The sequence below is a fragment of the Cryptomeria japonica genome, chromosome 3 (genome assembly GCF_030272615.1).
Source record: "Cryptomeria japonica chromosome 3, Sugi_1.0, whole genome shotgun sequence".
NCBI classification, from domain to species: Eukaryota; Viridiplantae; Streptophyta; class Pinopsida; order Cupressales; family Cupressaceae; genus Cryptomeria; species Cryptomeria japonica.
This window is the reverse complement of record NC_081407.1, coordinates 951,968,650-951,996,266: the sequence shown is the minus strand read 5'-3', so window position 1 is coordinate 951,996,266 and position 27,617 is coordinate 951,968,650. Positions and strand designations below refer to the sequence as shown.

At 35.1% G+C, this 27,617-nt stretch overlaps 1 protein-coding gene across 7 annotated transcripts; it reads left to right on the top strand.

Moving 5' to 3' along the window:
• The first annotated feature begins 1,344 nt into the window (after window positions 1-1,344).
• Window positions 1,345-27,184, top strand: LOC131038956 (uncharacterized). 7 transcript variants are annotated; one of them, XR_009104582.2, is made up of 5 exons: window positions 1,345-1,688; window positions 10,276-10,360; window positions 10,503-10,596; window positions 26,499-26,677; window positions 26,860-27,184. XR_009104582.2 is itself a non-coding variant. In XM_057971574.2 (4 exons), exons 1-4 carry the CDS (start codon window positions 1,428-1,430, stop codon window positions 26,867-26,869), a joined length of 450 nt encoding a protein of 149 aa, XP_057827557.2. In that variant the 5' UTR covers window positions 1,345-1,427; the 3' UTR covers window positions 26,870-27,184. The 7 variants fall into 7 exon arrangements, 5 of the variants coding, with proteins under 5 accessions (XP_057827557.2, XP_057827554.2, XP_057827556.2 ...); XM_057971574.2 differs by lacking the exon at window positions 26,499-26,677; XM_057971571.2 differs by lacking the exon at window positions 26,499-26,677 and having other exon boundaries at window positions 10,503-10,600.
• Window positions 27,185-27,617: the final 433 nt, after the last annotated feature.

Below are 27,617 nucleotides of genomic sequence, written 5' to 3'. Positions count from 1 at the left end.
CACGACTTACCAATTTTGTGTCAAAGTCCTCCAAATCCCTCTAACGAGGCATCTATCCACATGATGAACTACCTATTGTTCAAATGTAGAATCAAGATACCTACCTCTCTTATTCACTTGATCTCTCCTACTCTATTTCAAGTTGATTTGAAGCTAACACTTCTCCATTGATACCTTTGTTGCACAAACATCATCTACTAAATGACCAACCAATTGAGTTCATGTATTGTATAATTGTATACAAAAAATCGACCAATTTTTTTTCCTAGTAAATAAGGTGTATTTCAGATCTATGCATAGACAATTCACATTTCACTTTGGGCAACCTATAAATTTATAGTCAAAGTCGTCGCTACTAGCTGATACGTCCATTGTTAGTCCAATTGACCCAAAAACCGCTCACAAAAGTTTTGGAGTATTAAGAAAGAATATGCTAGCGGGAAAACTATTGTTTTTCCTAGTTATTTTTGAAAAACACAGACATGTTCTTAACACGGTTTTTCCTCCAAGCTCAGGGTTTGTAGGCTTTTTATGGTGTCATTCTGTAAGTTTAAAATAATATTGTATTTCAAAATTAATTTTCAATTAATTTTAATATTTATTTAAAATCAAGAGTTATAATTAATATTATGTAAATATAATTGAAATAATATAATCTAAAAAATAATAATTAATAATTAGATTTAAGATTAAGTTTATTATTATATTATAAATATGAATAAATTTGTAAACAGTAAAAAATATAATAAAAATTAAAAGGTAATAATTTATCTTCATAATTATAATTGATTTTTTTTTAACTATAGTTGAAATCTAAAACACGAATAAAATATCACAAACTTTTATTTGAGAAAATAAAAATTGCATCCTTCACATTATACAAGCAAATTACATAAATTCTTAAAAAATAAAATATACCAAAAAATAAAAGAGGAAATTCTAAAGATTAAATTGAATACAAATTTCTAAAATTTAAACACTTAATTTGGTGATCACTTCTAGAAAATAATAGTGATTATCATTGATACAAAAAAAAACCTAGGAAATAGCTGTACCTAATGCCGTGTATTTAAAAAATAAATCTAAGGAAAGTTTTGATTATGAATTGAAGTGGTAAATCAAAAAGATAAATTATTACTTTTAATTTTTATTATACTATTACTTATTTATAAAATTATTCATTACTTAAATTTAATATTAGATTAATTTATTAATATGTATATTATTTTTGTAATATTAAAATATATTTAAAATTTATATTTCATTTTCTTTCGGCTCTCCCTTGAACCTCCTAAAGATCCAAGTGCTAGTTTTTAATTATTTAATTGTCTCAAAATAAGACAATAAGAAAAAACATTTTTCCTGAAGTAAAATTTTTCATTTTCCCCCCTTTTTCCCTTATTCTCCCGCGTGGAATTACATTTGGCATGCAACTTTCAATAGCGGGAAGGATCATACTTCATTCAATGACTCCTTTAGATATCTGCAACAGTCGATGGAGAATCAATGGGAGAGGAAGGTTTGTGAAGGAAGGGGCAGTCACGCTGCAAGACTCGAGAAGGTACCAATTTTGCCACATACTCTCATCATTGAATGACTCCTTTAGATATATGCAACAGTCGATGGAGAATCAATGGGAGAGGAAGGTTTGTGAAGGAAGGGGCAGTCACGCTGCAAGACTCGAGAAGGTACCAATTTTGCCCCATACTCCCATTCCCCATTCGATTGGATGCATCTCTTTTGTTCATTCTCCTTATTTGACCTGTTAATTAGACACAACTAGATTATAAATGCTCTTGATTGTTACTTTCATTTTCTTCACTTTCTGTACATCCATATCTACTTTTTCTTGTCCTTGTATAAGGATTATGGACTTCGTTTATATACCCTACGCAAATATTTCTTATCGAATTAATGAATCATGTTTCTTTATTGCGCTTTAGGTTCTCAATTTACAAAATGTTTGACCAATAAATTTGTATTTCTGATTCAACCCACTGTGGTCATAATTAGCCGTTAGGCTATCCATCGGATTTGTGTGATGTCTCACGCTGGAAATATTTTCCGATGGATCCCATTTGGTCACGCTGAAAAAGTGAAACCTCAAGCTTTATACTGGCAATGTCATTGGCTAAACAGAGAATGAATAACTCTGCAAATTTTACAGTCACAAAATGACATTGCAACTCCTACTCGTCTAAATCTCATAGCATACCGCCCATTTAAAGAGGGCCAGTTGAAGGAGACGCTGAACATTCTGCTTGCTAAACACAAACCCCTGAAGACTACTCCACAGATCCCCAATTATTTCATACTTGTATTCTAAAGAACACCCTTTTTACAAGGCAAAAATGTCCACCATTTCTTCTCATTTCCTCACTCACAGGCAATTTGCCTTTGCTTCACGCACAACTTTTTTTTTCACAATAAGCTTATTAACATGTATGCCTAGGAAAGACATGAAAGAACAAGACAACACCTTATGGAATACAATTATCGCAGCATAAAGAAGATACATATATCCTAACGTGGTAGTCATACTATTTCAATATATGCAACAAACAGGTTTTCAAGCCTATAAGTTCATATTTGCTAGCGTGATCCCAGCCTGTGCCCAAATGGGAGCTTTGGAACAGGGTATGGACATTCATCAAAGCATAATGGAAGGAGGGTTTTTGTCAGATATCATAGTTGAAAATTGTCTGATAGATAAGATGTGGAAGAATGGAAAGGCACGAAAACTGTTTGACAAAATGACTCAAAGAGATGCCATCTCATAGGCTACAATCATCGCAGGATACACACAAAATGGATGTGTTGATAAAGCTTCAGAAATTTTTAATCAGATGCAATTGGCAGGTGTAAATCAAAATTCCACAACTTTTGCCTTGCCAAATTGGGAGCTTTCAAATAGGGTATGGACATCAATCAAAGCATAAGGGAAGGGGGATTTTGTCAGACTTTAAAATTTTGATTGCCTTGGTAGATATGTATGCAAAATGTGGAAGCATAGATAAGGCATGTGAGTTGTTTGATAAAATGCCTCAAAAAGATATCGTCTCATGGAATGCAATGATTGCAAGACATGCACAAAAAGGATTTGTTGATAAGGCTTGAGAAACTTTTAAGCAAGTGCAATTGGAAGGTATAAAACCAAACTCCAAAATCTTTGCCAGCATCCTCCCTGCTTGTGCAAAATTAGAGCTTTTTACCAGGGTACAAATATCCATAACAGCATAATGGAAGGGGATTTTGGTTAGATATTGTGGTTGGAAATGCTTCGGCAGACAGGTATGCAAAATGTAGATGCATATACAAGGCAATTGTAGTATTTGACAAAATACCATAAGGAAATATTATTTCATGGACTGCAATGTAGGATATGAACAAAATAGATTTTCCGAAAAAGCTTTAGAAACGTTCAAGCAAATGCAATTGGTACAAATTTTATGTCTGTGTTTAGTTTTAGTTTCGAAGATTGGAGGGTTTCTTTCAATTTATGAATAGTTTATGATTTTTCATATATAATTTTTTTAGGATCTCAATTTGGTTTAATTCTATCTAATGTTTCAAATTATTTTGTTTTGATTTTAGTATATGCGATAATTAGAGGTGGTTCCTCATTCAAATTATTCTTGTATGATCTTGATTTGGAAATTTTTCTTTCTTTCAAATGATTTAAAGTCTGAAACATATCATGGAAGCTCTTCATTTTTTGTAAGGGTTATTTTGATATTTGTTTTATTTAAATAATTTAATATTTGTCTTTTGGATCTCAGTTAATAGAGCTAGCCTAATTGTGTATGGAGCTCATCTTTTTGGGAGCAGAATGTTGCCCTGAACATGAACACTATAACACACCTCATTGTTGTATATGTGACCACATGGAGGTGAGGAAGCATTAAAAACTTAATGGAACAATTTTATGTTTGTTATTGAAATATGGATTTATTTAATGAAACATTTTACAAAATTAACCTAACTAGAATGTAAGATTTGGTTAGCGACCTGCACATTGTCAAAGTAGATAACACCCTGTTTTGTTCTGGATTGTCTATCATTTTCCACCATGACCCATTAATGCATCAAACCCATTATATTGTTTTCCTCACAAACTCTCTATTCAGCACCAGACATGCCTACCAAATATCACCACATCTTTGCTACCATTCTCATATCCAAATTCTCATTCAATGTTTCAGTATATTTGATTGATCTAATATATCTAGATACCTTTCGGTTCTCAAATTTGACTATCATCTTGCAAGAATTTGAATTTGAGATGCTTGCAGTACGAGTAATGAAGGAAACCTTGACTACAAATGTCAGGTTCTCATAAGTGTTTTCGTTGATGGCTTCATAGGGAAAGTAATCAAGTAGTTGAGCGTGTTTCAATAGTTGTTATAAGACTTGTTGGTTTAATGCCTAATATTTTGACAATATTGTACCAATAGTTATGACCATACCTTGTGTTTCCTCTAAAACAAGATAGAAAAAAGTTAGTTCACAGACTTAAAAATCCTACTTCTTCTAATGGTTGTAGTTGCCAACCCTCCTCCTCCTTTAATCTTGAAATCATAACTCTTTTAAATGTGGATAGGGAATAGAAAATAGTAATAGACATTGCATACTATATTGTTTCTTTAAAGATCTTCTATCATAACTGAAACCTCTAGACTATAAAACTCTCTTAACGATTCATTTGTGATTTCCAATGAGCATATACTTTATGCAGATTTTTTTGTTTTGTGTGTACCATTGTATTGATAGTTTATTTCTTCCTAGATCGTTAATAAATCCCAAATGGAGAGGCTAATGAATGTCTCCAATTAAGTGGGAAAGGAACATCATACTTTTTCTCGGACTATCTACCCTAAGTATTCCACTTCATAAACATCCTAAATCAAATTCCTCGCAACAAAATTTGAATAAGGAAGTGGAGAAAGACAATGCTTAACCAAAACATTTTGTATTACAAAAACATTTTGCATAGTTTGACAGTTTAAATTATAAGTTGTATCCATTCATATTTAGTTTTTCCCCATATTTCAAGATCAACTCAAATATATCCTAAATAATTACTCCTAACAAAGGTTTCTTCCAACTTTTGCCCACCCTTAAAATATATTACCCAAGGCATATCTTACTATCGACATAACTATTGCACCTCTTTTGAGGTGCAAGTGCTAGTTTGTAATTAGCCGATAGGCTATGTATAGTGTGAGATTTCAGGCAAAAACCGTCTCACGCTGCAAAACTAGTCTTCTCTTTGGTAAACTGTACCAGAAAACTAGCCTCAAACGCTCAAAATATCTCCCAAACAACTTTCAGGGGTCAACGAAATCTTTTCGATTATTCTAGATCAGATTGTTATCTTTGTAGTAAATGCAATATCAAATACTTATGGTTGATATTTATTGTCTCATGGATGATATTTATTGTCTCAGACTCATGAATCTAGTAGCTTTGAAACTCCAAGATTTGCAGATCTAATCTTCCTTGGTTGTCAGGAGATTGAACCAGCCGCCTATGTATCCACATTTGATTACATCTATTTCCACTACAATGTTGACAAAAATTCCCTTTCCATCATGATGTGATGGATGTCCATACTCAGTTTTTTTTAAGCTCTATTTTGAGCACGAGTTGAGATAATATTGTCTGAGATGTGAAATTTGGCTCTGCACCAGCCAATGATATTTTCTTGAAAGCTTCTCAAGCTTTAGCAATAAATCTAATTTGTGCATTCACATTGAAAATAGGGAAATTACAATTACAACATACAAAATTCATGCTTTGGTGACTGTCCATGCTCCTCTCCAAGCTTCATTGCAATAGGACACAACTCTCACAAATCTGCATTGTAAACTTCCCCTCCATGGTCATGGTCATGTTGGTATTATGGATATGTTGCATTGGTTTTGTCATTGATGTCAACACTTATCCTTCTGGAGATCTTTGATTATGTTCACCAACAAGTTCATTGATTTATGCACAGTCACCGATATTTGGTTCACCGACAGGTTATATTGTTCACTGACATTGAGGATGACTTGTTATCATCTAGAGATCACTTGATTATGTCGAAGACATGGTTTGGACACTTGGTTCTGGAGATTTGGTTATTGGTCTAACCGGGTTGACATATTTGCTATTACCGACAAATTGGTCTAGGTTATGGACTGACATGGGTTATCTATTCCAGATCAGCACGACACGTTATGGAGATGGTTTAATCAATTAATATTGCTGTTGAGCCGACATGATGCATCGCATCTTGACTTGTTGTAATTGATTTTATTGTAATATTCTTAGTGAGATGACCTACATATTTGGTCTTAGGTTTTGGTATATATGTAAGATCTCAATTGTGAGATTCATATAGAGGTGATAAATAATAAGGTATTATAAGGTTGTGATATTCGGTATATGCGAATATAAGCAGAGCTACTCACACATACATCATTTGAAGATTCAAGAAAGGTTTGAAGAAGACAATCAGAGCTTAACTGGTACTGAATCTAGCATTGGAGATGCTACTTTGAGAAGTACATAATCCATCCAATTGTAGTCAGTGTGACTCCTATTTTGTGATTGAGCAGTGAGCTCTAGGCAGTTGGCCTTTCTGCATGTGCAGACCCCATTTGTAAACACATACTACTGCAGTAGTATCATCTGATTATGGGTAAGGTTTCCCACCGTGGTTTTTCCCCTTACAGGGTTTCTACGTACAAATCTTTGTGTTATGTGTTGTGGATATTGTTTCTCTTTCCGTTTCATGCATTAAGTTTCACCGGTACTATTAATTTGTTTACCGACATTAAGTTTGGTTTACCTGTATTAAGTACCAAGTTTGGTTAAGTTGTATTTGAGATAAAATTATTAGACAACTGATTCACCCCCCCCCTCTTAGTTGCCTCTGGGTCCTGACAATTGGTATCAGAGCTAAGTCCTCTTTTTGCAGAAGTTTAACAACTTGAAGAGATACCATGGCAACTAACTATTTCAGGAAGGACAGTCTGAAACCTGATGGAACTAACTATGTTATATGGAAGATTAGAATGGAGACACATCTGAATTGAATTGGAAGAGACATATGGGATGTTACACAGAATGGTTATGTTGGTCCTACACCAGGTCAACCTAATCCACATACATTGGCTAAGGATCAAGAGAATGATTGCAAAGCAAGAGAAACACTCTTGAGCGCCTTGTCAGATTAGCAAATAATGGGATTATCAAATCGATCTATGGAAAAACACATTATCCTTTGGGGAGAGATTGTTACTCTCTGATTTGTATTGATCTATTCTGGTGATTGTTGGTTTTTAGTTTATTGGCATTTCTGCTTTGGCACTTAGATGGTTTTTCCATCTTGTGTTGCCATCAATGCCAAAGGGGGAGATTGTTGGTATTATGGATATGTTGCATTGGTTTTGTCATTGATGTCAACACTTATCAACACTTGTCCTTTTGGATATCTTTGATTATGTTCACCGGCAAGTTCAGTGACTTATGCACAGTCACCGGTATTTGGTTCACTGATAGGTTATATTGTTCACCGACACTGACGATGACTTGTTATCATTTGGAGATCACTTGGTTATGTCGAAGACATGGTTTGGACACTTGGTTTTGGAGATTTGGTTATTGGTCTAACCGGGTTGACATATTTGCTATTACCGACAAATTGGTCTAGGTTATGGATCGACATGTGTTATCTATTCCAGATCAACACGACATGTTATGGAGATAGTTTAATCAATTAATATTGTTGTTGAGCCGACATGATGCATCACATCTTGACTTGTTGTAATTGATTTTATTGTAATATTCTTAGTGAGATGACCTACACATTTGGTCTTAGGTTTTGGTATATATGTAAGATCTCAATTGTGAGATTTATATAGAGGTGATAGGTAATAAGGTATTATAAGGTTGTGATATTCGGTATATGCGAATATAAGCAGAGCTACTCACACAGACATCATTTGAAGATTCAAGAAAGGTTTGAAGAAGACAATCAGAACTTAACTGGTACTGAATCCATCATTGGAGATGCTACTTTGAGCAGTACATTATCATTGGAGATGCTACTTTGAGTAGTACATTATCATTGGATTTAATCATCCAATTGTAATCAGTGTGACTCCTATTTTGTGATTGAGCAGTGAGGTCTAGGCAACTGGCCTTTTTGCATGTGCAGACCCCATTTGTAAACACATACTATCTGCAGTAGTATCATCTGATTGTGGGTAAGGTTTCCCACCATGGTTTTTCCCCTTACAGGGTTTCCACGAACAAATCTCTGTGTTATGTGTTGTGGATATTGTTTCTCTTTCTGTTTCATGCATTAAGTTTCACCGGTACTGTTAATCTGTTTACTGGCATTAAGTTTGGTTTACTGGTATTAAGTAGCAAGTTTGGTTAAGTTGTATTTGAGATAAAATTATTAGACAACTAATTCACCCCCCCCTCAGTTGCCTCTGGGTCCTAACAGGTCAAGCTTTTACATGCAGTTCTTTAGTGTCATAAACATTATTTATTTTCAAAGTGTTATTTTGTGCTAGAAATAAAATATGTAGAACAACTCATCTATTCTCATAAAAACTTTGGCTCATACTCATTGCTAATAAATTATTTTTTCCCCCTCTAATAGGGGTAAATTAGGAAAATACTAAATTGTCTATGATAAATATAGCTTTTTAATATGCACGACAACTATCTATTCTTGTGATGTTTTTACTGAAGACAAAACACAAAAGAGAGAAATTTGAGCCAATATTATATTTACACAGTACTCAACATAGAGGATCTATGTTGGATTAAACCATTAAAAGTTTGTTGTAGTTGATAGTCTGTTAGACCACCAAATAAAAATGCTTCTAGTATCACTATTTTTAAGAGCATGAATTGATTTAGAATATCTCCTACATTTATTTAAATGCCAAACAATCATGTGAAAGTCCAATTCCAATCTTGCATAAAAGAATGCATTAAAAAAACTCCACTTGCACTTTTCAAATTCAATATGTTAAAAAAAATGATTTTGATATATCATTTAACCTTGAATTCTGTTAGTTGATCTTTTGCAATCTTCAAAACACTTAATGACTGCATTAATTAACCTTTTGACTGAACATGAATTGGCATCCTATGGTTCATCAATATCTTTGGAAGGCTTGGGATTGCTTATGAATCCACTGCTCTTATTCTTTATGAACTGAAACATCTCATTAGGACTGTTGCTATGTACTTAGACCTCTTCTCTTCTCTATGCTTTTAATTGCTTCTTGGACCGCTTCAGGGTTATCGTAGCAGACCTCATAACCTCTTTAGGTTGAATAATATATGGGTTTTCAAATATAGATCTAATGATAATATTGATTGGTCATCTCTTTGCCCATGATGTTGGCTTATTACTGCCCTTTAAAGTTGACAACTGTAAACTTGCTGTCATCACTTCTTTGATCTTTGGCTCTCATTATGACAGTATCTACAACTGCCTGTATTACTGTCATAATGATTTTTTGATCAACTTTTTCTATTCCTCATTTGATCTACTACTAAGGTCTGAGACCATAAATCATTACCGTCTTTTTGATATAATTTTTAAGAATCCTGCTATCATTGCAAATGACTCTTTTGGGATTGTTAAAGCATTCATACAATAACCCTTTATGACTATTTGCTGCAAGTTGAGTTCATTCATCAATGGAGCTACATTGTCTAAATCAATAGTGGTTTTCAGATAACAATCCTCCTCAAAGGGGTTGCTTCTAATAATACAGAGCTACAATATATTATCAATTGAATGAACTCAAGACAAGTAGAGTTCTAAGGAAAAACCCATAGTATGCATGAAGAGTTCTTTTATTAAAATCTCATATGCTATAATGCTGCTTTAAACGTAAGATAAAACACCCTCTAAATGCATGCCAATGACCTTTGCACGAGATATAAGAGCTTGGCCAGTGCTTGACCCTTTGCCATCATATGGTCAAGGTAGGGAACTAAGTGGAAGACAATATAGAAGCCTTATAACTGCATTCAATGTGACAAATGTTTTAATAATAGGTGTAAATTTTCTTTCTATGGTGTAATCTTAAACAACTAGATTATGAAAATCTAATATTTTATTGGCAACACTAAAGCTGGACAATTTTTTTTGGGGTAAGTCTATGTTCTAGGCATTTATCTCTATTTTTGTCTTGGTCCTTAATAAATTTACTTACAAAAAATCTCATATGTTCATGTGTTCCCAAATCTATGTAGAACCATGCACATGGGATCCAACGGGTATTCTCCCAATCTTGTTTATCACGACCTTTCCTCGAGTGTGAAATTTCATCAATAATAGGTAAGTCTGTTCCTGCTTTTTTATCGTATTTTAGATTATCCCTTTAATAGGGACATAGGTGCAAACATGTTCCTACGACTTAGGTTGAAAGATATTATGGCCAAGATTTCATTCTCCTACTGATACGCTCCTCCCATGGCAGCCACTCATCAAGGACACGTTGTTGGTCTCTCGAATGGTCTTGAAAATCTAGATTGGAGTAAAATATTTCAAGTTGCAGTTGATAGTGCCACGAGGTTGGTAAGATTTTTGCAATCTTTTAAATGAAGATATTAAATGCGAGTCTTTTCTAGTATGAAATTAGAACGTTTCAAACTACTCCAGAAGAATTCATTTAAATGGAAAAATAGATTTTGGAAGAGTTTAGGTTTGTATTGGTAATTTTGTAGCATTTTGTTGGTTAACAGATTTGCCTTTTCTTTGATTTTTATATTTTTTTTTAAAATAATGACTTGTGCATACCCTTCATGAAAAAGCAAATACACCAATAGTTGGGTGAACTGAGTTTAGGTTTACCCTCTGCATAAGAGTGCAACTCTTCATAAGATGTTCAATAATTTTTTATGCAGATTACTCAAAAACAAACACACTTTTCACCAGAAAGCGAGAAAGGCTTTCACATTCATTTGTCAAGACAAAAGAACACTACAAAATATTTATTAATAATTGTAAAGCTCACAGACTTTACTCCTGCACATATCCATTCAATATAAAACTTATTCCACCCAAAATACTCAAAGTAGTGTAAATGTTGATCGATTCTCGTTCATGCCTCACAGGACAAGGGGGGATCAAAGTCATTTAAATAACAATGAAGCACCTTTTAAACAAAAGAAAATCAATGAATTCACAGACTAAGAAATAACTCGTAATGAAATAGCATGTTCCGCACATAAGCATACATCCCAACAGAGATTGCTAATCTTTCAAACACACAGATTTGAATATCATACCAAAATATCATTTCATTCAAGTACCAGAAATATCTATACTGAAAATCCAAAAGAAAATTAAGTCTGTTCCTTTCAATCAAAATTTTTCGGACCTTTTAAAACACTTTCAAAACCATATAAATAGCCGCCAAGCTATGATAGTCTATTACAAATAAAACCAAAGTTAAATGATTAACTCTGTCCCATAGTTAAAGAAGTTTAGTTTCTTAAAACTGAAAAAGAAATAACCAAACTAGAAAAGCGACATGAGTCGCGAGCAACAGAGGCACGATCAGGCTCCACCAGATGACATGGCTTCGACCTGTTTGTCTTGTGATGTGGGAGTACTTCGAATGTTCCGCCATTCTAGGTGAGCTGAAGAGAAGTTTAGAATGAGCTGGTAATGTGGGGGGCCTATATGTAGGATTCGTTGCTTCCATACCTCTTTATTTTTGCTTACTTATAGGACCTTACCCTTATGCATTTCCAGATGATCAAAGCAGACAACCAACATATATTCAATTCTTGCAACCTTTGAGAAATCTTCAATTGTCAAGGACTTTGCTTCCTGAATCTGCTATACTTGATCTTTGAAAACTTGAATCATCTCTGATGAATCGTCAAGCGTTTGCTTATCCTCTTTTAGAAGTTGAAGGTCTATGCATTTCATGTCTTTTTGCATAGTGTCAGTCAATTCCTTCAATTCTTTTAGAAGTTTGAGGAATACCTCATGTCCTTGCTGAATGATTGAGTTTCTCCACTCAATATTTTCTTTGCCAACGAAGAGTACATTATCATCAAGGCCGTGCACTGGCTTCTCAACGAGGAAGTTCATCACTCCATACCTTTGAGTATCTCTCGTTTGCCTCAACACAACCATCCATTTACTTTTCTCTTTCTCCCAAGCAACTGTTTTTGTTTCTAATTCTTTCCCAACATACTCTGCATTCTCGAACACTTTGACCAAATCAGAAATATAGCTAGTTTCCTGCTGTGCGATCGATTCAAACCATTCGCTAAAGACATCGATAATCATTCGGGTCCTTTGAACCTGATCAAGTAACTTCTAGTTCATGGGCGATTTCGGATCGAATGATAAAGAAACTTGGGAAAGAGGTTGGGGATTTGGATTTTGGATAGCATTAATATACTGAGCCATCTGTATTATAATCTGCTTCATCTCATTCTTGTCTTTTTCATCCTTCCAAGTCCTAGTGATGATCCTTTTGGTTGAAGACTCCAAATGTTTAACATCAGTAGCCCGAGAAGTTTCCCCTAGATCAATCTTTTCAATGATAAAATATTTCTCAGTGATGTTCTCGACCTCCTTATTTGTCGGGGGTCTAGCCACTTCTGCAAACCAATGTCCCGTTTGTTCATCCACATCGATCATGGTTTTTGTTTTGAGTCTTTTGGACTTTGAAATCCTTCCCAGGCATTTGCTAACCATACCCTCCATTGGGATTGAAATAGGAATTACATTCCTCTTTTTAGTAAGTGAGGCACTCAACCACTTAGGAGTGGTGGATGTTTCCCTTGGTAATGGTGATTGTTGGTTAATGGTGATAACAACCATGGTATTCCCAGAATCCTCAGGTTGCAGGATATCCTTTCCTTTATCTATAACATTTGTGATGGGCTGGTCTAGCATCTAAGTATCCATTGCTCCTTGAGTTTCTTCCTCATAATCTAAGTCCACTACCAGTGAACTTGACAGGTTTTTTTGGTTACTTTTCCTACTATGTGATCTGGTAACATCGACAAAGGCGGAACCCACAGAAGACTCTCCTAGACTTGCAATTTTGGCCTTCTTTGTCCTCTGTTTCCCTTCACTTGCAATATCAACAACAACGTTAGAAGAAGGAAGAGATGTTTGGGAAGCCACACGAGTTCGACCAACTTTCTTATCCTTAGGTGCAGGTATAGGCTTTTGTCTGAAGTGGCAATATTTCAACCATTTTTCTATTCTACTGATCACATTAAAGGTTTTGGCCCGAATGCTATCGGCCCCTTTCCTATTCCAATCAATTTCTGGGATAGGTTGTCCCTGTATCCTTTCATCGAACTCAGGGTCAACTACTTCCTCATCTCCATCTTCTTGCACCCCAGAAACATTAATGGATAAGCCCATTGTGACAATTTGCTGAATCGTGAACCTTGACCACAACCCTATTCTAACTTCAAACTCATCAGCACAGTTCTCCCAATAATCCTCCAAATGAGGTTCATGCCGAAAATCACTATCAACCTCTAAATTCTCTATAGAAAATGCCCGACTATCAAATTTGTATCTGACAACTTACGATTGCAACTTGAACTATTTGAGTTCAAGTTCAAGGTTCAATGCATCTGAAATAGATGTACAACTATAGTGACCAAGTTCTACAGGAAATACCACCCCAGACTTCCCTCCACACTTTTTGTCAATGTATGCTAGTTGACAACAGACTTCGATTAAAACATAACTATCCAAAACAAACTGGGGTAACTTGAAAACCGCCAACTTGAATATAGGTGAACTGAGAGAATTGGATAAAGTAACTACCATAAATGCCAATGAATTCCATGGACTCCATTGTCAACCTCTTATTAGTGTTTCCCTGCAATTCGTAAACCAATCTCCTTGCAAAAATGTCATTCCATCTCCTAAAATTCTCTGCATATCTCTGTTCTTGTAGGTGAGGGTAATATTCGTATATCTTTATTCCATCAATCCAAGGTTCATGATACATGCCATTCCAATCCCAGGTACATGCAAGCATATAAAATAAATATGAAGACATAAAGAAACTACTCATTCTTGCAAACCTGTTCAGACTCTCGTGCAATCTTTCTGCAATTACCTGCCCCCAATCTAGGTAGACGCTTTTGTTTAGCATGACTTGGATGTAGAAGTACATCCATTCTTCCCAGTAGAAGGCATGGACATTTCTTTTTAACCTATTCAACAGAATGACAATGTCTCGCACCTCTGTTATGAAGTGTTCTTTAGTAAGCGGCCTTGGCAACCTGGACTCCCCCTTTTGAATCTTTAGTAACCAATCCCTGGCAATCACACTTTTACAAGTACTCTTCTTCTTAGAAAAGAATGAGTATGATGTGCCAATAGTCCAATCCTCATATGGCTCCTTATGAGGAATACCCATGGCTTCCATTATGGTCTCCTTGTCAATTTTTAACAGCACTTCGTCATTGATGTTCCTGATACACCAGTGCTTCGTGTCATACCTATTCATACATTCCAATACTAACTCTGGGCATGGTGCAACAATGGGAAATGTGGTAGCCTCAATCAAACCACTCTTCACTATTCTATCCATCATTGAATTCTGAAATGGGTTTTTGGCTCTCTCAAAAAAATTGGAGAGATCTGCTAGGGCTAATGAGGTATCTCCCATTTCTGGGAGTGAACTAACTAGGCAAGAAGTGCGACCTAGTTTTGGTAGAGTAGGCCTCATAATGGCCCCTCTCATTTTAAATAAACAATTACAGGAATGCAATGAATTTTGTACACAACAAAGGGGAACGAACAACAACTTGCTTCCAAAATAAGTAAATACAACAGAAGAGAGAATGACTGAAACTAACTTGATCTCAACAGCAAATTCTCGGAATATTTTTGTGTGCAGATACAATACCTCCAATTTTCCTCGCTTGCATTGCTACTGAGAAAATTCTAGAAACAATTGCTAGATTTCGCAACAAAGATAGACAAAATAACACTCAAGACTTAGCTGGTTGTACTAATTAAGTTCGTTTGTGTGAGCTAACGCCTGATTTGATGTATAGCCGACATGCATTTAATTTCGGATCACTCCATCACATGACTCACGAATTATTATGATTGCTTGTCATAATTTTAGAAACTAACATTTTGAATCCCCCAGAATATTCTCTTTTCCCGCCACCACATTCACTTTATGATGCATGTATCATTTCTACATAAAACTTCGGTCCTTAAGAATTCGAGCTTTGAACTTTGAACCAAGAACCAAGAGGTTCAAAAGTTTAAGTTCAATATTGAGAAATAACACAGAGCAACACAAAACACCGACTACACGACAAGACAAATTACAGTTAATGAGCAAAGACAGAACCGATGCATGACTGACTTTGAACCTTGAACGTTGAACCAAAAAGGTTCAACGGTTCAAGTTCAATACAAATTGCAACAAAGCGCTCACTTTACCATAAAACAAAGCCATGAAGAAGAAGATTTTTTAAAGTGTGTTTTGAACTTTGAACCTTGAATTTTTAAAAGGTTCAAAGACTCGGGTTCAAAGAGAGGAAATATATGACCGAAAGAGAAAAGAAATGCCAAAAGGCGACCTCCGAGTTTGAAATTTTAATGAGAATTGGGGGGAGGCTAACACATTTACTTAGCCATTTCAGGCAATTTTATATACTTGTCCTCTACACTGAGATACTGAGATACTGCCACATAGTCATTGCTTCAGATTGTATCATTGCAACATTGATTCACATTGTTGTATTTTATCAATTCTCTCAATGGTCACTTGTTATTGAAGCCTTGCCAAATATTGTTTGTTGCTAGGGTCTGCCCTTATGGTTACTTTCTTAGGTTTCAAAAAGAACACACCACCATTCTTTGATCACTATTTTGTTTATAATGCTTTGTGCCATTTTGTAACTTTAATTGCAAATGTTTGTTGTATATTATCCTTAGAAAGCTCACTTTGTATGTCTTATTTTGTGACAGTCACTACAACGGTATACATTGTTATTTTTGCTTGCTTTCACTATGATTCTTTTACAAACATCATTTCTTAGTTGTCAATAAAAGTGAAGAATTTATGTCACTTCCCAATGGTGACTGCTACAATTCATTTGACCTGTGAGATCTTCTTGACTGGTATGCTGCAACTCATTAATCTTTCATGCTTTTGATGTTGATCTTATCTGGTGCTTCAAGACCAATATTTATGCTTTTTCATTGAAGCCTAGATGATTGCCTTCCATACTGTTCATTCTTGGCAATCACTGTATTCTTTTCTATGCTCTATGACATGATTTGCCCCATTAGTTGGCTATCACTACATGGTTCTAATGACTGTTCTTCTTTGAATCTGCATTGATTTTCAATGTATTTGAAGTTGCAAATATGTATCTTTATTGGTGGCTTGTTCACTATTATATGGCCATTTTCCCTCTGTTCCCTGGCTTTGATTCTCAAGATATCAGAAAGCAAATATTTGATCATTATCTTTATGACTTTGCAACTATGGTTTGCCCTTTTAACTGTCCAAAAATGGACTATACTTTTTTGTGTCATAGAACCTTGCATTTCTTATGGAGGACTGCTATCTTGTCTCAACAAACCTTTGCACTGTTATTTTTTGATATTGCTCTTAGTTGTGGTCATGATGATCTGTTTATACACAGTCAAAAGTGACTATGTTGTTTCTCCGATCACTAGTTTGACCTTTTTTTAATGTTGTATTCAAGATTGTCCTCTTTCTCATTCTTCATGGAATGGCGTTGTGATCTCTAATATAGCACTGTATTTCTATCAAAAATGGTATCAAACAGTCTAGTAGGCTTCTTTGATCTAGCTCTTCTTGGGACTGTTAAATTGTCCTCTATGAGGTTCATTGTAGTCCTTGCCTTTATTGCCATAAACTTGTACATTCTATTATGCCTTACACCTGAAACCCTGCACTTTGATACTTGTGCCTTGGTCACTGTCACCTTATTGTCCTTGTAGGAAATGGGACTATGTCATTGACTTCTCTTTGGTACTCTAATGGCTGCTATATCTAATATCTCTGCAATTCTTCTTTTCATTTCTATTTTCTATCCTTAAACCATGGCTGCTTTCATTTACAAAAAACCTGCCTTCAACACTACATATACTGCTACCTCGATCTAACTGTACTGATCACTGATTCATCACAGACCTCTAATAAGGTCACTGTGGCATAGTGATATGAGGCATAAATGTGTTGGCTTGATGATGATTGTAATGTATTCATCATATGTTGTCATTGATTAAACACACACACACACACATGATTATATTGACTACCGGTGTAACTTCAATTGTTTACACTGTCAACCAATATGTTAGAGGTTATACTAAGAGGTTTATCTCTAACCGGTACTTTGTGCCAATTGATATGTTCATAAGAGACAACCTGTGGTTATACTAAGTCGACATCAAGATGAAGATCAAGATGGAGATCAAGCGGAGATTCAAGGATGACGGTTCATATGATTTACTCAAACCGGTATTTGATTGTTCCAACCGGTATTCGGTAATTTTGTGGTGAGTTACTAACACCGACTGCTTGGTGGTAATTTTTGTGATGAGTTATGATCACTTGTCCAGATACATTGCACCTAGGAAATTGTGTTATGATTTCTAGAGGCCGACATGAAATCATAAAGTATATATATTGACATCGCAATGAATTATTTGATATAAGTGAAAGTGTTATATTATGTACGAAGGGAAAAAGAGTTAAGTTGTAGAGTATGCAGAAGAACAGTGTTGAATATGCTTAGAAGGATCTGATCAAGCAAGTATTGTGCTACTCAGAACAGATCAAACCAATCTTGTTGTTTTTTAACAATTAAAGCAGAATCAAATCCCCTAACCGGGTAAGCTCTAACAAGCTTAAATGTATAAATCCTTTAATAGGGTGATCCATTAGTTTGGATTCAGAAATCTTCCACCGAGGTTACTCCTAACAGGGTACTACCTTTAACATGGTATAAGCTTCTAATCAAGCTTTGGGATCTCTAACAAGATTCGCTCCTAGCAGCGCACTTTGTAGACCTTAACCGACCAGTTATCTATTATTGTAGATAGTTAACTTGTGAGTTCCATCTCACTGTGGTTTTTACCTATTTGGGTTTTCCACGTACAAATACTTGCGTTATGGTGGATGCCACTTCCTTTCTTGAAGATTTTAAGGAAGAACATATTAGAATCATTTTGAGTTGAGTTCATGGAGAGAACATGTATTTAGAGAGAACTCACACATTAACTAATTAAGCCATTTAGGCTATAACTGGTTATTTGTCAACCGGTGAAATACCCGTTCGAAGACGAATTTCAAAAGATACGGTATTCTCTTTAACCGGTTCTACTTCTGATGGGCGTGCCTTTTCTGTTAACAATATTAAAGACCCTGCAGTGAAACTAGCAGCAATGGTGATAGGCTACCAAGTATTTTACTCTAGTAGACTTAATAGTGTTCCATCTGCAACAATTCATACAACTCACAAAATGATTGTTGATAATGCAAATTATGATCTCTGTGAAGCTATCAGGAGTCAATTGTTTCTAAATTTGCAATCTATTAAAAAGGACAACAGTCAAAAGTTCAAATTTGGTCAGTTATTAGCTGGGTTATTCTTCTATTTCCAGAACTTTCTACCGGGAATTGGAGACATTGAATGGTCAAAAGACCTACTAGTCTCTGCACAAATCAAGAACAAAATTAAGGCCATAAAAAATACTTTCCCTGTAGCCATGAATAAGTATTTTAATGAATTTCAGAAAAAGATGAGCATGTGAATGAGATTACCAGAAGATGTGGTAAGGCACTTTACAAAAGACATAATCTTTACTGTTACCACTGACTTTTGCTTGATGCAAGCAATTGAGCCAAGAGAAAAGAGATGGAAGACATGAGTTATGAGGTGAACTATGATCTATTGGTTGGTTATGCTAGTACCCTATTAGCATCTCCTAAAGACAAAAAGAAGGCAAAATTGGACATTGTGGCAGTCCAAGTTGCAGCAGTAGAAACCAGTACCACTCATGTTACTAATGTGAAAGGAAGGAAAAAGAAGTGTGCTTAAGCACCTCAAATGATAAAGACCACAAGGGTGATTCAGAGTATCCAATCCAAAAAGGAACAGGCACCTAAAGTATATACAAAGAAGGAGAATGCACCAAAGAAGAGAAATCGAAAACTTATTCTTCAACTAGAATGCGAAGGTTCAGATACTGAAGAAGAACCTAAGAAGAAAAAGGATACCGGTAGAGTAGAAAAATCAGTTAAGGAAGTGCCAAAGGCAACTGTGCCTATTGATATAGCATCTTACAAGCCTGAAATCCATTTTGAAAGAACAATGAAGACACTAGGGAGGAATAGGTTTGACAATGTCAAAGAGCATTTTGATTCCTTCACTGAAAATGAGAAAGAGCAAGTCATTCAACAGGTAATCACTCATTTGTGTCATTACAGTAGATATCCACATGAACTGGAAAAGGATATCTCAAATTCTTTGTACACTATTCTTTTGGGTAAATGGGAGGAAGCTATAAAATTAGAAAAAGAAATCATTGATGAAATATTTGTACAATATTTTTCTAAACTTTCTAAAGATGATATTAGTGCCTTAGTCGCTCGATACAAATCTCAGTTTATGTTCAAAGCAAGAAGACTGAAGTTACTCAACAGAAAGAAAGCAATTATTGAAACTGAGACCCATCGAATAGCCTGTGAAATCAAAAGAATGGAAGAACTCGTCCAATCCTCTATGAATGAGGATAATGTTGTAGATGATGTTAATCGATCGGAAATGGATGAAGAAGAGATTATATGAGCTGATGAGGTCTATCCTATCAGGAAAAAGGATGACTCCATTATTCATGTTGTTGATGATGTTCAAGACACAGTTGATCTATTTGGAGACAACACTACACCAGATATGGAGCCTCCTGCAATTACTAATGTACAGGTTACCTTAGTTGAGCAACTAGAAACTCAACTAAAAGTGGAAAATCCACCAGAAACAACACAACTGGAGAAACCCCAATCTCCATCGGTCATTCAAGTTACTCAGAAGGAGTCTACTGAAATTGTTGTCACACAGTCCTCTGAAAAGGAAACAGAGAAGAATATAGAGAAAGCAATCATTAAGGTTGTATCCTCTGAACCAGCAAAGCAAAAGAAACTTGATGAGGATGATGATGATTCTTTAATTATTTCAGGACCTATTGATATGAACAACCTGAGCGCATCAGAAATGATGAAGATTGCAAGTGTCATGCAATCTAGAGCGCATAAGAAGAGACTCAAAGAGCAAAGGGTTGAAGCTGAAACAATTTAGACAACAGTAGATATTTTATCTGGTCTGCTACCGGAAACATCAACAACACATCTACCTACACCTATTAGCAAACTTGGTCAGTTAGTTGCATATGCATCTGATCAAATCAAGTCACTAGAAGATGCTGCCCAACTCTATGCTGAAAAGAGTCACAAGAAGATATATGCAGAAAAAATGGCAAAGGATATTGATAATGGAAAAATGGCTTTGTCGCACAATAAAGATCTATTGAGTAAAGCTATTGAAACAAGAGGAAAGTATCTTGCTTCCACCTCTAATGTTTTTTTCTTTTATTTTGACATTTCAAAAAGGCGTACATAAACAAAGCAAGAGCTGGAAAGGATATGCAAGGCATATGTCCCACTTCAAGACTCTATATTTGCCTTTAGCAAATTTGTAGATGATTTGCATAACAAGCTGGATATCTATGATAATGAGAAGGCAAAGAGACTCTGGTCTCTCAAGGAACTCAAGAGTCTGCTCACATCACAAGTAGACATATTACAGAGAGCCTACTCAAATACAAAAGCTATCTTAGCAACTCCTGAAACCAACACACTGGACTCAATGGAAGAATTCCATTCACAACTAATGTCTACATTCGAGTATATTGAGAACGTGTTGGAGTCATGGACCAATTCTTTGTCACAGTTGAAGAAGAGCTACAATGTTATTTTCATGAGAATTGCTTATGCCTGAACTTTGATTCAAGTTTTTCAGTTCGTATATGCTAAACACTTTGATATAAAATTTCTCTCTCTCTATATATTTTGCTTTTTCAATTTGGCATTGTTGTCAAAGGGGGAGTAGAAATATGTATGTGTGTTTTTGAAAATTTCGTATAATTGTATGCATTAAGGGGGAGCATGAGTATATGTTTAAATTTGTTGTGTATGCACACTTAGCGGTATTACTGTAAAATTTTCTAGGTGATGCCATCAATGCCAAAGGGGGAGATTGTTGGCTTGATGACGATTGTAATGTATTCATCATATGTTGTCATTGATGAAACACTCTCACACACATGATTATATTGACTACCGGTGTAATTTCAATTGTTTACATTATCAACCGGTATGTTAGAGGTTATACTAAGAGGTTTATCTCTAACTGGTACTTTGTGTCAACCGATATGTGCATAAGAGACAACCCGTGGTTATACTAAGTTGACATCAAGATGGAGATCAAGCAGAGATTCAAGGATGACGGTTCATATGATTTACTCAAACCGGTATTTGATTGTTCCAACCGGTATTCGGTAATTTTGTGATGAGTTACCACAGATCGTGATGAGTTACTAACATTGACTGCTTGGTGGTAATTTTTGTGATGAGTTATGATCACTTGTCCAGATACACTGCACCTAGGAAATTGTGTTATGATTTCTAGAGGCCGACATGAAATCATAAGGTCTATATATTGACATCGCAATGAATTATTTGATATAAGTGAAAGTGTTATGTTATGTACGAAGGGAAAAAGAGTTAAGTTGCAGAGTATGCAGAAGAGCAGTGTTGAATATGTTTAGAAGGATACGATCAAGCAAGTATTGTGCTACTCAGAACAGATCAAACCAATCCTGTTGTTTTCTAACAATTACATCAGAATCAAATCCCCTAACCGGGTAAGCTCTAACAAGCTTAAATGTATAAATTCTTTAACGGGGTGATCCATTAGTTTGGATTCAGAAATCCTCCACCGAGGTTACTCCTAGCAAGGTGCTACCTTTAACAGGGTATAAGCTTCTAATCAAGCTTTGGGATCTCTAACAAGCTTCAGGCCTACAAAGCACTTTGTAGACCTTAACCGGTCAGTTATCTATTAGTGCAGATAGTTAGCTTGTGAGTTCCATCTCACCGTGGTTTTTACCTATTTGGGTTTGTGAGTTCTTTCTTTGTCCTTAGAGTTTGTGGGTCTGCTCTATGTTCTTGAAGCTCATTGCTCACAATGACTTCAAACCTGCCTCTTTGACTATCTTTGTGTGTCACTTGATTGATTTTAACAGTGATTTGTGATGAATGGTTCTTTGAGTCCCCGTGACAACTTTGTAACAACAAAAAGACTGCAACTATCTTTTAGTATCCTTATTTCTTTGCTCATTGATCGTCCACTGTTCTGTTCAAGAACTATATTGCTATCATAATACTTATAACCTTCAGCTTCTTTAAGTTGTGATGCCCTTTTTAAACAGACCTCTGCAGTTCTATGACTGGTGATTTGTATCTCCTGTGACTTGCATGGTGGGTGCTTATTACTGGGCTTGCTCCATGGATTCATTGATGCTGCACTTATCCTCACTGTTCTGTTGACTCTTTATCAGAAAATATGATTGCTACTTTGCTTCTGAAGTCTTGGACAGGCTAGTAATCAGCATGCCCTCTCTATAGCACTGATTTTTGTCTTTAAACCCTTTTTGGCTCTATTTATAGCTTTGATCAATGTCCCCTCTATTTTTTCATTCATGTATTCATGTGCCCTTTAGACTGCTGCTAAGAGTATCTAAACTCAAATTGGGCTGCTATAGAAAGACTTGATCATGACTGCATTACATGTTTTTTTTTTGTTGGGCATACTCTACGATTAATGGTGTAAAACACATGGCAAGAAGTTTCTCAAAACTACACATGATATTAATTCAAACAAAATATTGGCCTTATGATAAATCATTTAAAACCCTTTCATGAAAAACTTGAAGCCAAAAGAATAATCAATACTATGCCTCCATGAAACTCTTATTGAACAAATGTAGAGCTCTATACTCTCTGCATGGGTTTACTAACAATGCATAAGGTAAGATACATACCTAAGGCATGTGTGGAACTATTTGATGAAGTTGTATGACTAGTTCTTAACATTGGGATCCATCTGTTACAAATTCCCTTTATTACTGCACTTTGAAAACAGAGAACTCCACATTCACTGTTGGTTGCCTCATGCCATTATTTTCTCCACCAAAGCAGCTATTCTTTGTGAGATTTGTTGTTATTATCTTGTGATTTCATGGTATTTTTCACATGAATCCTTTTACATTGATTCTCATGACTTCCTTTGTTTCTATGAGTGCCCCTTCCCAATTAATGCTTATGACTGTCAATATTGACATCTCTGTCAATTTTGTTCATACATGTAGACTGCAACTTTTCTTTCTCTGTCAACATTCTTTGCTTCAAACAGCCCCTTCACATACTCAAGGTCACTTCACAACTCTAATTCTTACCACAAGAATAGGCTTCCAACATATTGGCTAAAATACCAATCCTTTTATCACTCCTCCATTGGATTAGACCTGTCCACACACACAAGCATTAGTATGAACCAAGCTTTATTGTCACTCAACATCAAATGTTACCTTCAAATCTGATTAGAGTCATCAACCCTGATCAACAAGTCTTGATTCTTGACCCTTTAATTGTTCATAACCTATAACAACCATCATGAGCCAAATTCCAATATTGATCCACACAACAATAACCAATCATTTAACAAGTTGTCCTCTCACAAATGTGACTGTCATAATTGTGACAGTCTGACAGTACCACACTCTGTTATTCACGAATTTAATTTCAGACAATATTTGGAAAATCGCTCCAGTGAAGATGTAGAGAACTAGGATTAAAAAAACATATCCAAAATATATCCAGATCCAACGGTTCATTTGAGAGTTATGCTCCCCATACTGAGACCCATTTTTACTGCCATAAAGACGGGTCTGTTAGTAAGGGTTTCATGACAGTTTTCAGAAAAACCAATGGATCTCTCATTACAGAAAATGACATGAGTTCAAACTTGCCTCAAAAGAGAGTTAAGACACCATGTTAAACAATCCAAATGATTAGAAGACCGTTCCAATCCATCTACTGACATGAATAGGCATAACAAACTGTGAAAACATGTTTGAACCAAATAATGAACAACAAATCTGCAAATTTAACACAATGTCTATTCAAAACTTTATGGAAATACTTTACAAAAATTTTGTTGATGGATACAAGCCTCCTTTATTCCATTCCTTCCCCTGTTGCAATCCAAACATGGATTTTATGCAATTCAAAATACTTGACTGTCTCCTTCTGCAGAATTTACAAGACAGTCAGAGGTGTATATGTTCCTATCATTCCTTGCACTCCCTCTAACTTGTCTCTATCCCTAACGTTCGACCATTACTGACTTTTATAATGTTCTTGACAGTTTACAACTGCCTTAACCAAGCTCAAGGACCGAATACCCTTGTTTGCAACCTTTTTTTCGCTATTTTAGCAACTTTTGAGAATGTTGCTTTGACAACTTTTTGACATGATTGACATTTTGCTACTAATGGCCTTAGAACTTTGTATAGACATATTTAACATCTTGGAATGGACCAATTATGGCCTTTTACAACACAGTTACCCTTTCATGGGTACATTTACACATTTGACTCTTTTGTCCAAAATAGGACTTTAATGGACAACTTTGACAATTTCATTAGATTGCTTTATCAAATACATCAAAATGACTTTGAATGACTCTTAGTACATCAAGAATGACTTAAGAACTCATAACATTTCATATTGATTTACTGGTATGCTTGTGTGCTTAGGTGCCTCTGCACCAGGAGGTCATCTTGGAATGACTAAAATACACATGGATCAAATCCCACAAAAATGAATAAAAATTGTTTATGAAAGACTTCAATATTTGATACAAATACGTGACTGTGTCATACTATTTGCTTGAACTTGTATTGAGATTATCATTTGATTTCCCTTAAGACTGTGATTTTCATGCTCATTGTACTCTTAATCTGCTCATTGACTGTGAAGATGCCTCAAGAAGCTTTTTCATCTGCTATGTGCCCTGTTACTTTGTCTTTATGATATAGAACTATCATCTAACAATATGCCCTGCCAATATGACTGCTCTTAATGCTCTGGGTTGTCATCATGCCACCATTAATTGACTGTCTTCTTTTTGGAGCTCATTGCATGCCTGGAATTGTCTTTGCATGCTTTTGTGATTAAGAAATGCTATTGATTGATGGTCACAAGGCTTATTCACTCCTTTAACAATCTTTCAATTGTCTTTGGTGGCTTCTTAAAAGCTGATCTAATAGCTCTTACACAGATTTAGGCCTCCTTTCTACCATTGCACACCTCTATCTATGAGAAAGATCTCATCATGTGTGTGTCTTATATTTAACTGTCTTTGATAAGACTATCTTTTGGTCTTTTTATGAATCTTTGCTCCATATTTCCAGAAGACTAACCCTAAAGGGTTTCAAGAAGAAATCTTACAAACTAATTAAAAACTTTCTTTCATTATGACTGTTACAAGTTGTCAACTCAACCTACTTGCCTACTTGCAGTGTCTTGGTTGACTTTGAGTAATTGATTCCATTTGACAATCTGTGTTCTCCTATTTTCTTGTACAACAGGTCAAATCAGGAACCTTATTTGATAATATTTTAGTTTCCGATAACCCTGAATATGCAAAGAAGTTAGCAGAGGAGATATGGGGCAAAAACAAAGATGCGAGTCAATCTTGTAACAAGGTGTTTATCATTGTATTGAGTCTGATGTTCATCGATATCTTTTGCTTCCCTTATTTTGCAGGTTCTCTATGAGGCATTGATTGGACATAGAGTAAGTTGGAAAAAAGCCCTGCAATTTCTAAATTAACGATTCTCAAAATCAAAGCAGACAAGAAAGAATGATTGTCAACCCTACATTATGCTTATAGATGAGCTTGATCTTCTTGTCACAAGAAATCAATTGTTAATTCTATACTTAACTGATTTTTTTTAATTGTAGATATGGAGAAACAAGCTAGAAATAGAGAAGGAATGAGAAACTTTCTATTTTTAAATCCATAACTTTGCAAGTTACGTCAATTGTATTTTTGTTTCCACGTGGACTAATTTTTGTATATGACATAGAATAACCAAATTCTAAAACATCTATTTCTCCTTTTTAGGTTCTATACAATATATTTTATTGGCTGATTAGAGCCCATTCTTAGTTGATAGTCATTGGTAAACAAATTTCAAACTACTACTTGCACTTACTACAAAGATCATAATAAAAGCATTGTATTTAATTTGGATTGTTGAGATGTTGATTGTTATTTGGAATTTATAATAGGTATAGTAAACACAATGGATCTGCCAAAGAAATTGCTTCCACGTATAGAAAGTCATATGGGAATGAAAAGATTGTGCTTTGGCTCCTATTCTTATCAGCAGCCGTAGGAGATTATTTCTAGTCGTTTAAATGGAATTTAGGCATTTGAAAAACAAGTTGTTGAGTTTGTTTTACGAAAGGTATGCATATAGTAATGAATTTTTTTTTATTGATACACTTTGCATAATAAGATTAAGAGCTTTGCTAGGTTTCTGTAAGAGATAAGTTGCTTAAACTAATGCAATTTTTTCTTCTTGTATCATCAAAACATATTTTAAATAGTTTCTTTCCAAGTGAACTTTTGGATAAACATGTATTGCAGGTTGCAATAGTTTTTGGAGATGCTCGTTGAGCATTGGAGCTATGTAGACGTGTTGTAGAGCTTGCAAAATTCAAAGTCCAACAGTTGGATGCTCCTCAATTTGCTATCTCGTTGCAGATTATCTCTTCCTTTGTGGATGTTGGGGATCCTCCTCTTGTGAGCTCGAGCTCTTGGTTTTTGGCTTCTTGACTGTTGGGTTGATTGGGTCTTTGTTTTGGGTTGCATCTACATGGTTGATGCTTTTTGTTCTCAACTATTACTTGTATCGGGGTTGGTAATGATCTTCATGTATTCGACTTCTATATATATTGGGGGATTTTTTGTATCTTGACTTGTGGGGCCTCTCTAATGTAATGGGTTTTTTGGCATTTTGGATAGTGTTAGGCTTTTCTTTTTGTGGGCTACAAGCAAAGGTTTTCTTCTAGATTCTTTTTTGCCGGTATGCCCTTTTGAATCCGGTTGTAAATGACTTAATATTAATTAAATTTAATGGCTTTGCCATTTTTTATTAAAAAAAAATGATTAAATTAATGACTATATGATTAAATATATGACTAAATAAATAACCAAATAACAACAATCAATGATTAAATTAATGATTAAATATATGACTTAATTAGTGATTAAATATATGACTAAATTAGTGACTATCATGACTAAATAAATGACCAGATAACAAAAATCAATGACTAAATATATGCCTAAATTAGTGACTATCATGATTAAATAAATGACCAGATAACAACAATCAATGACTA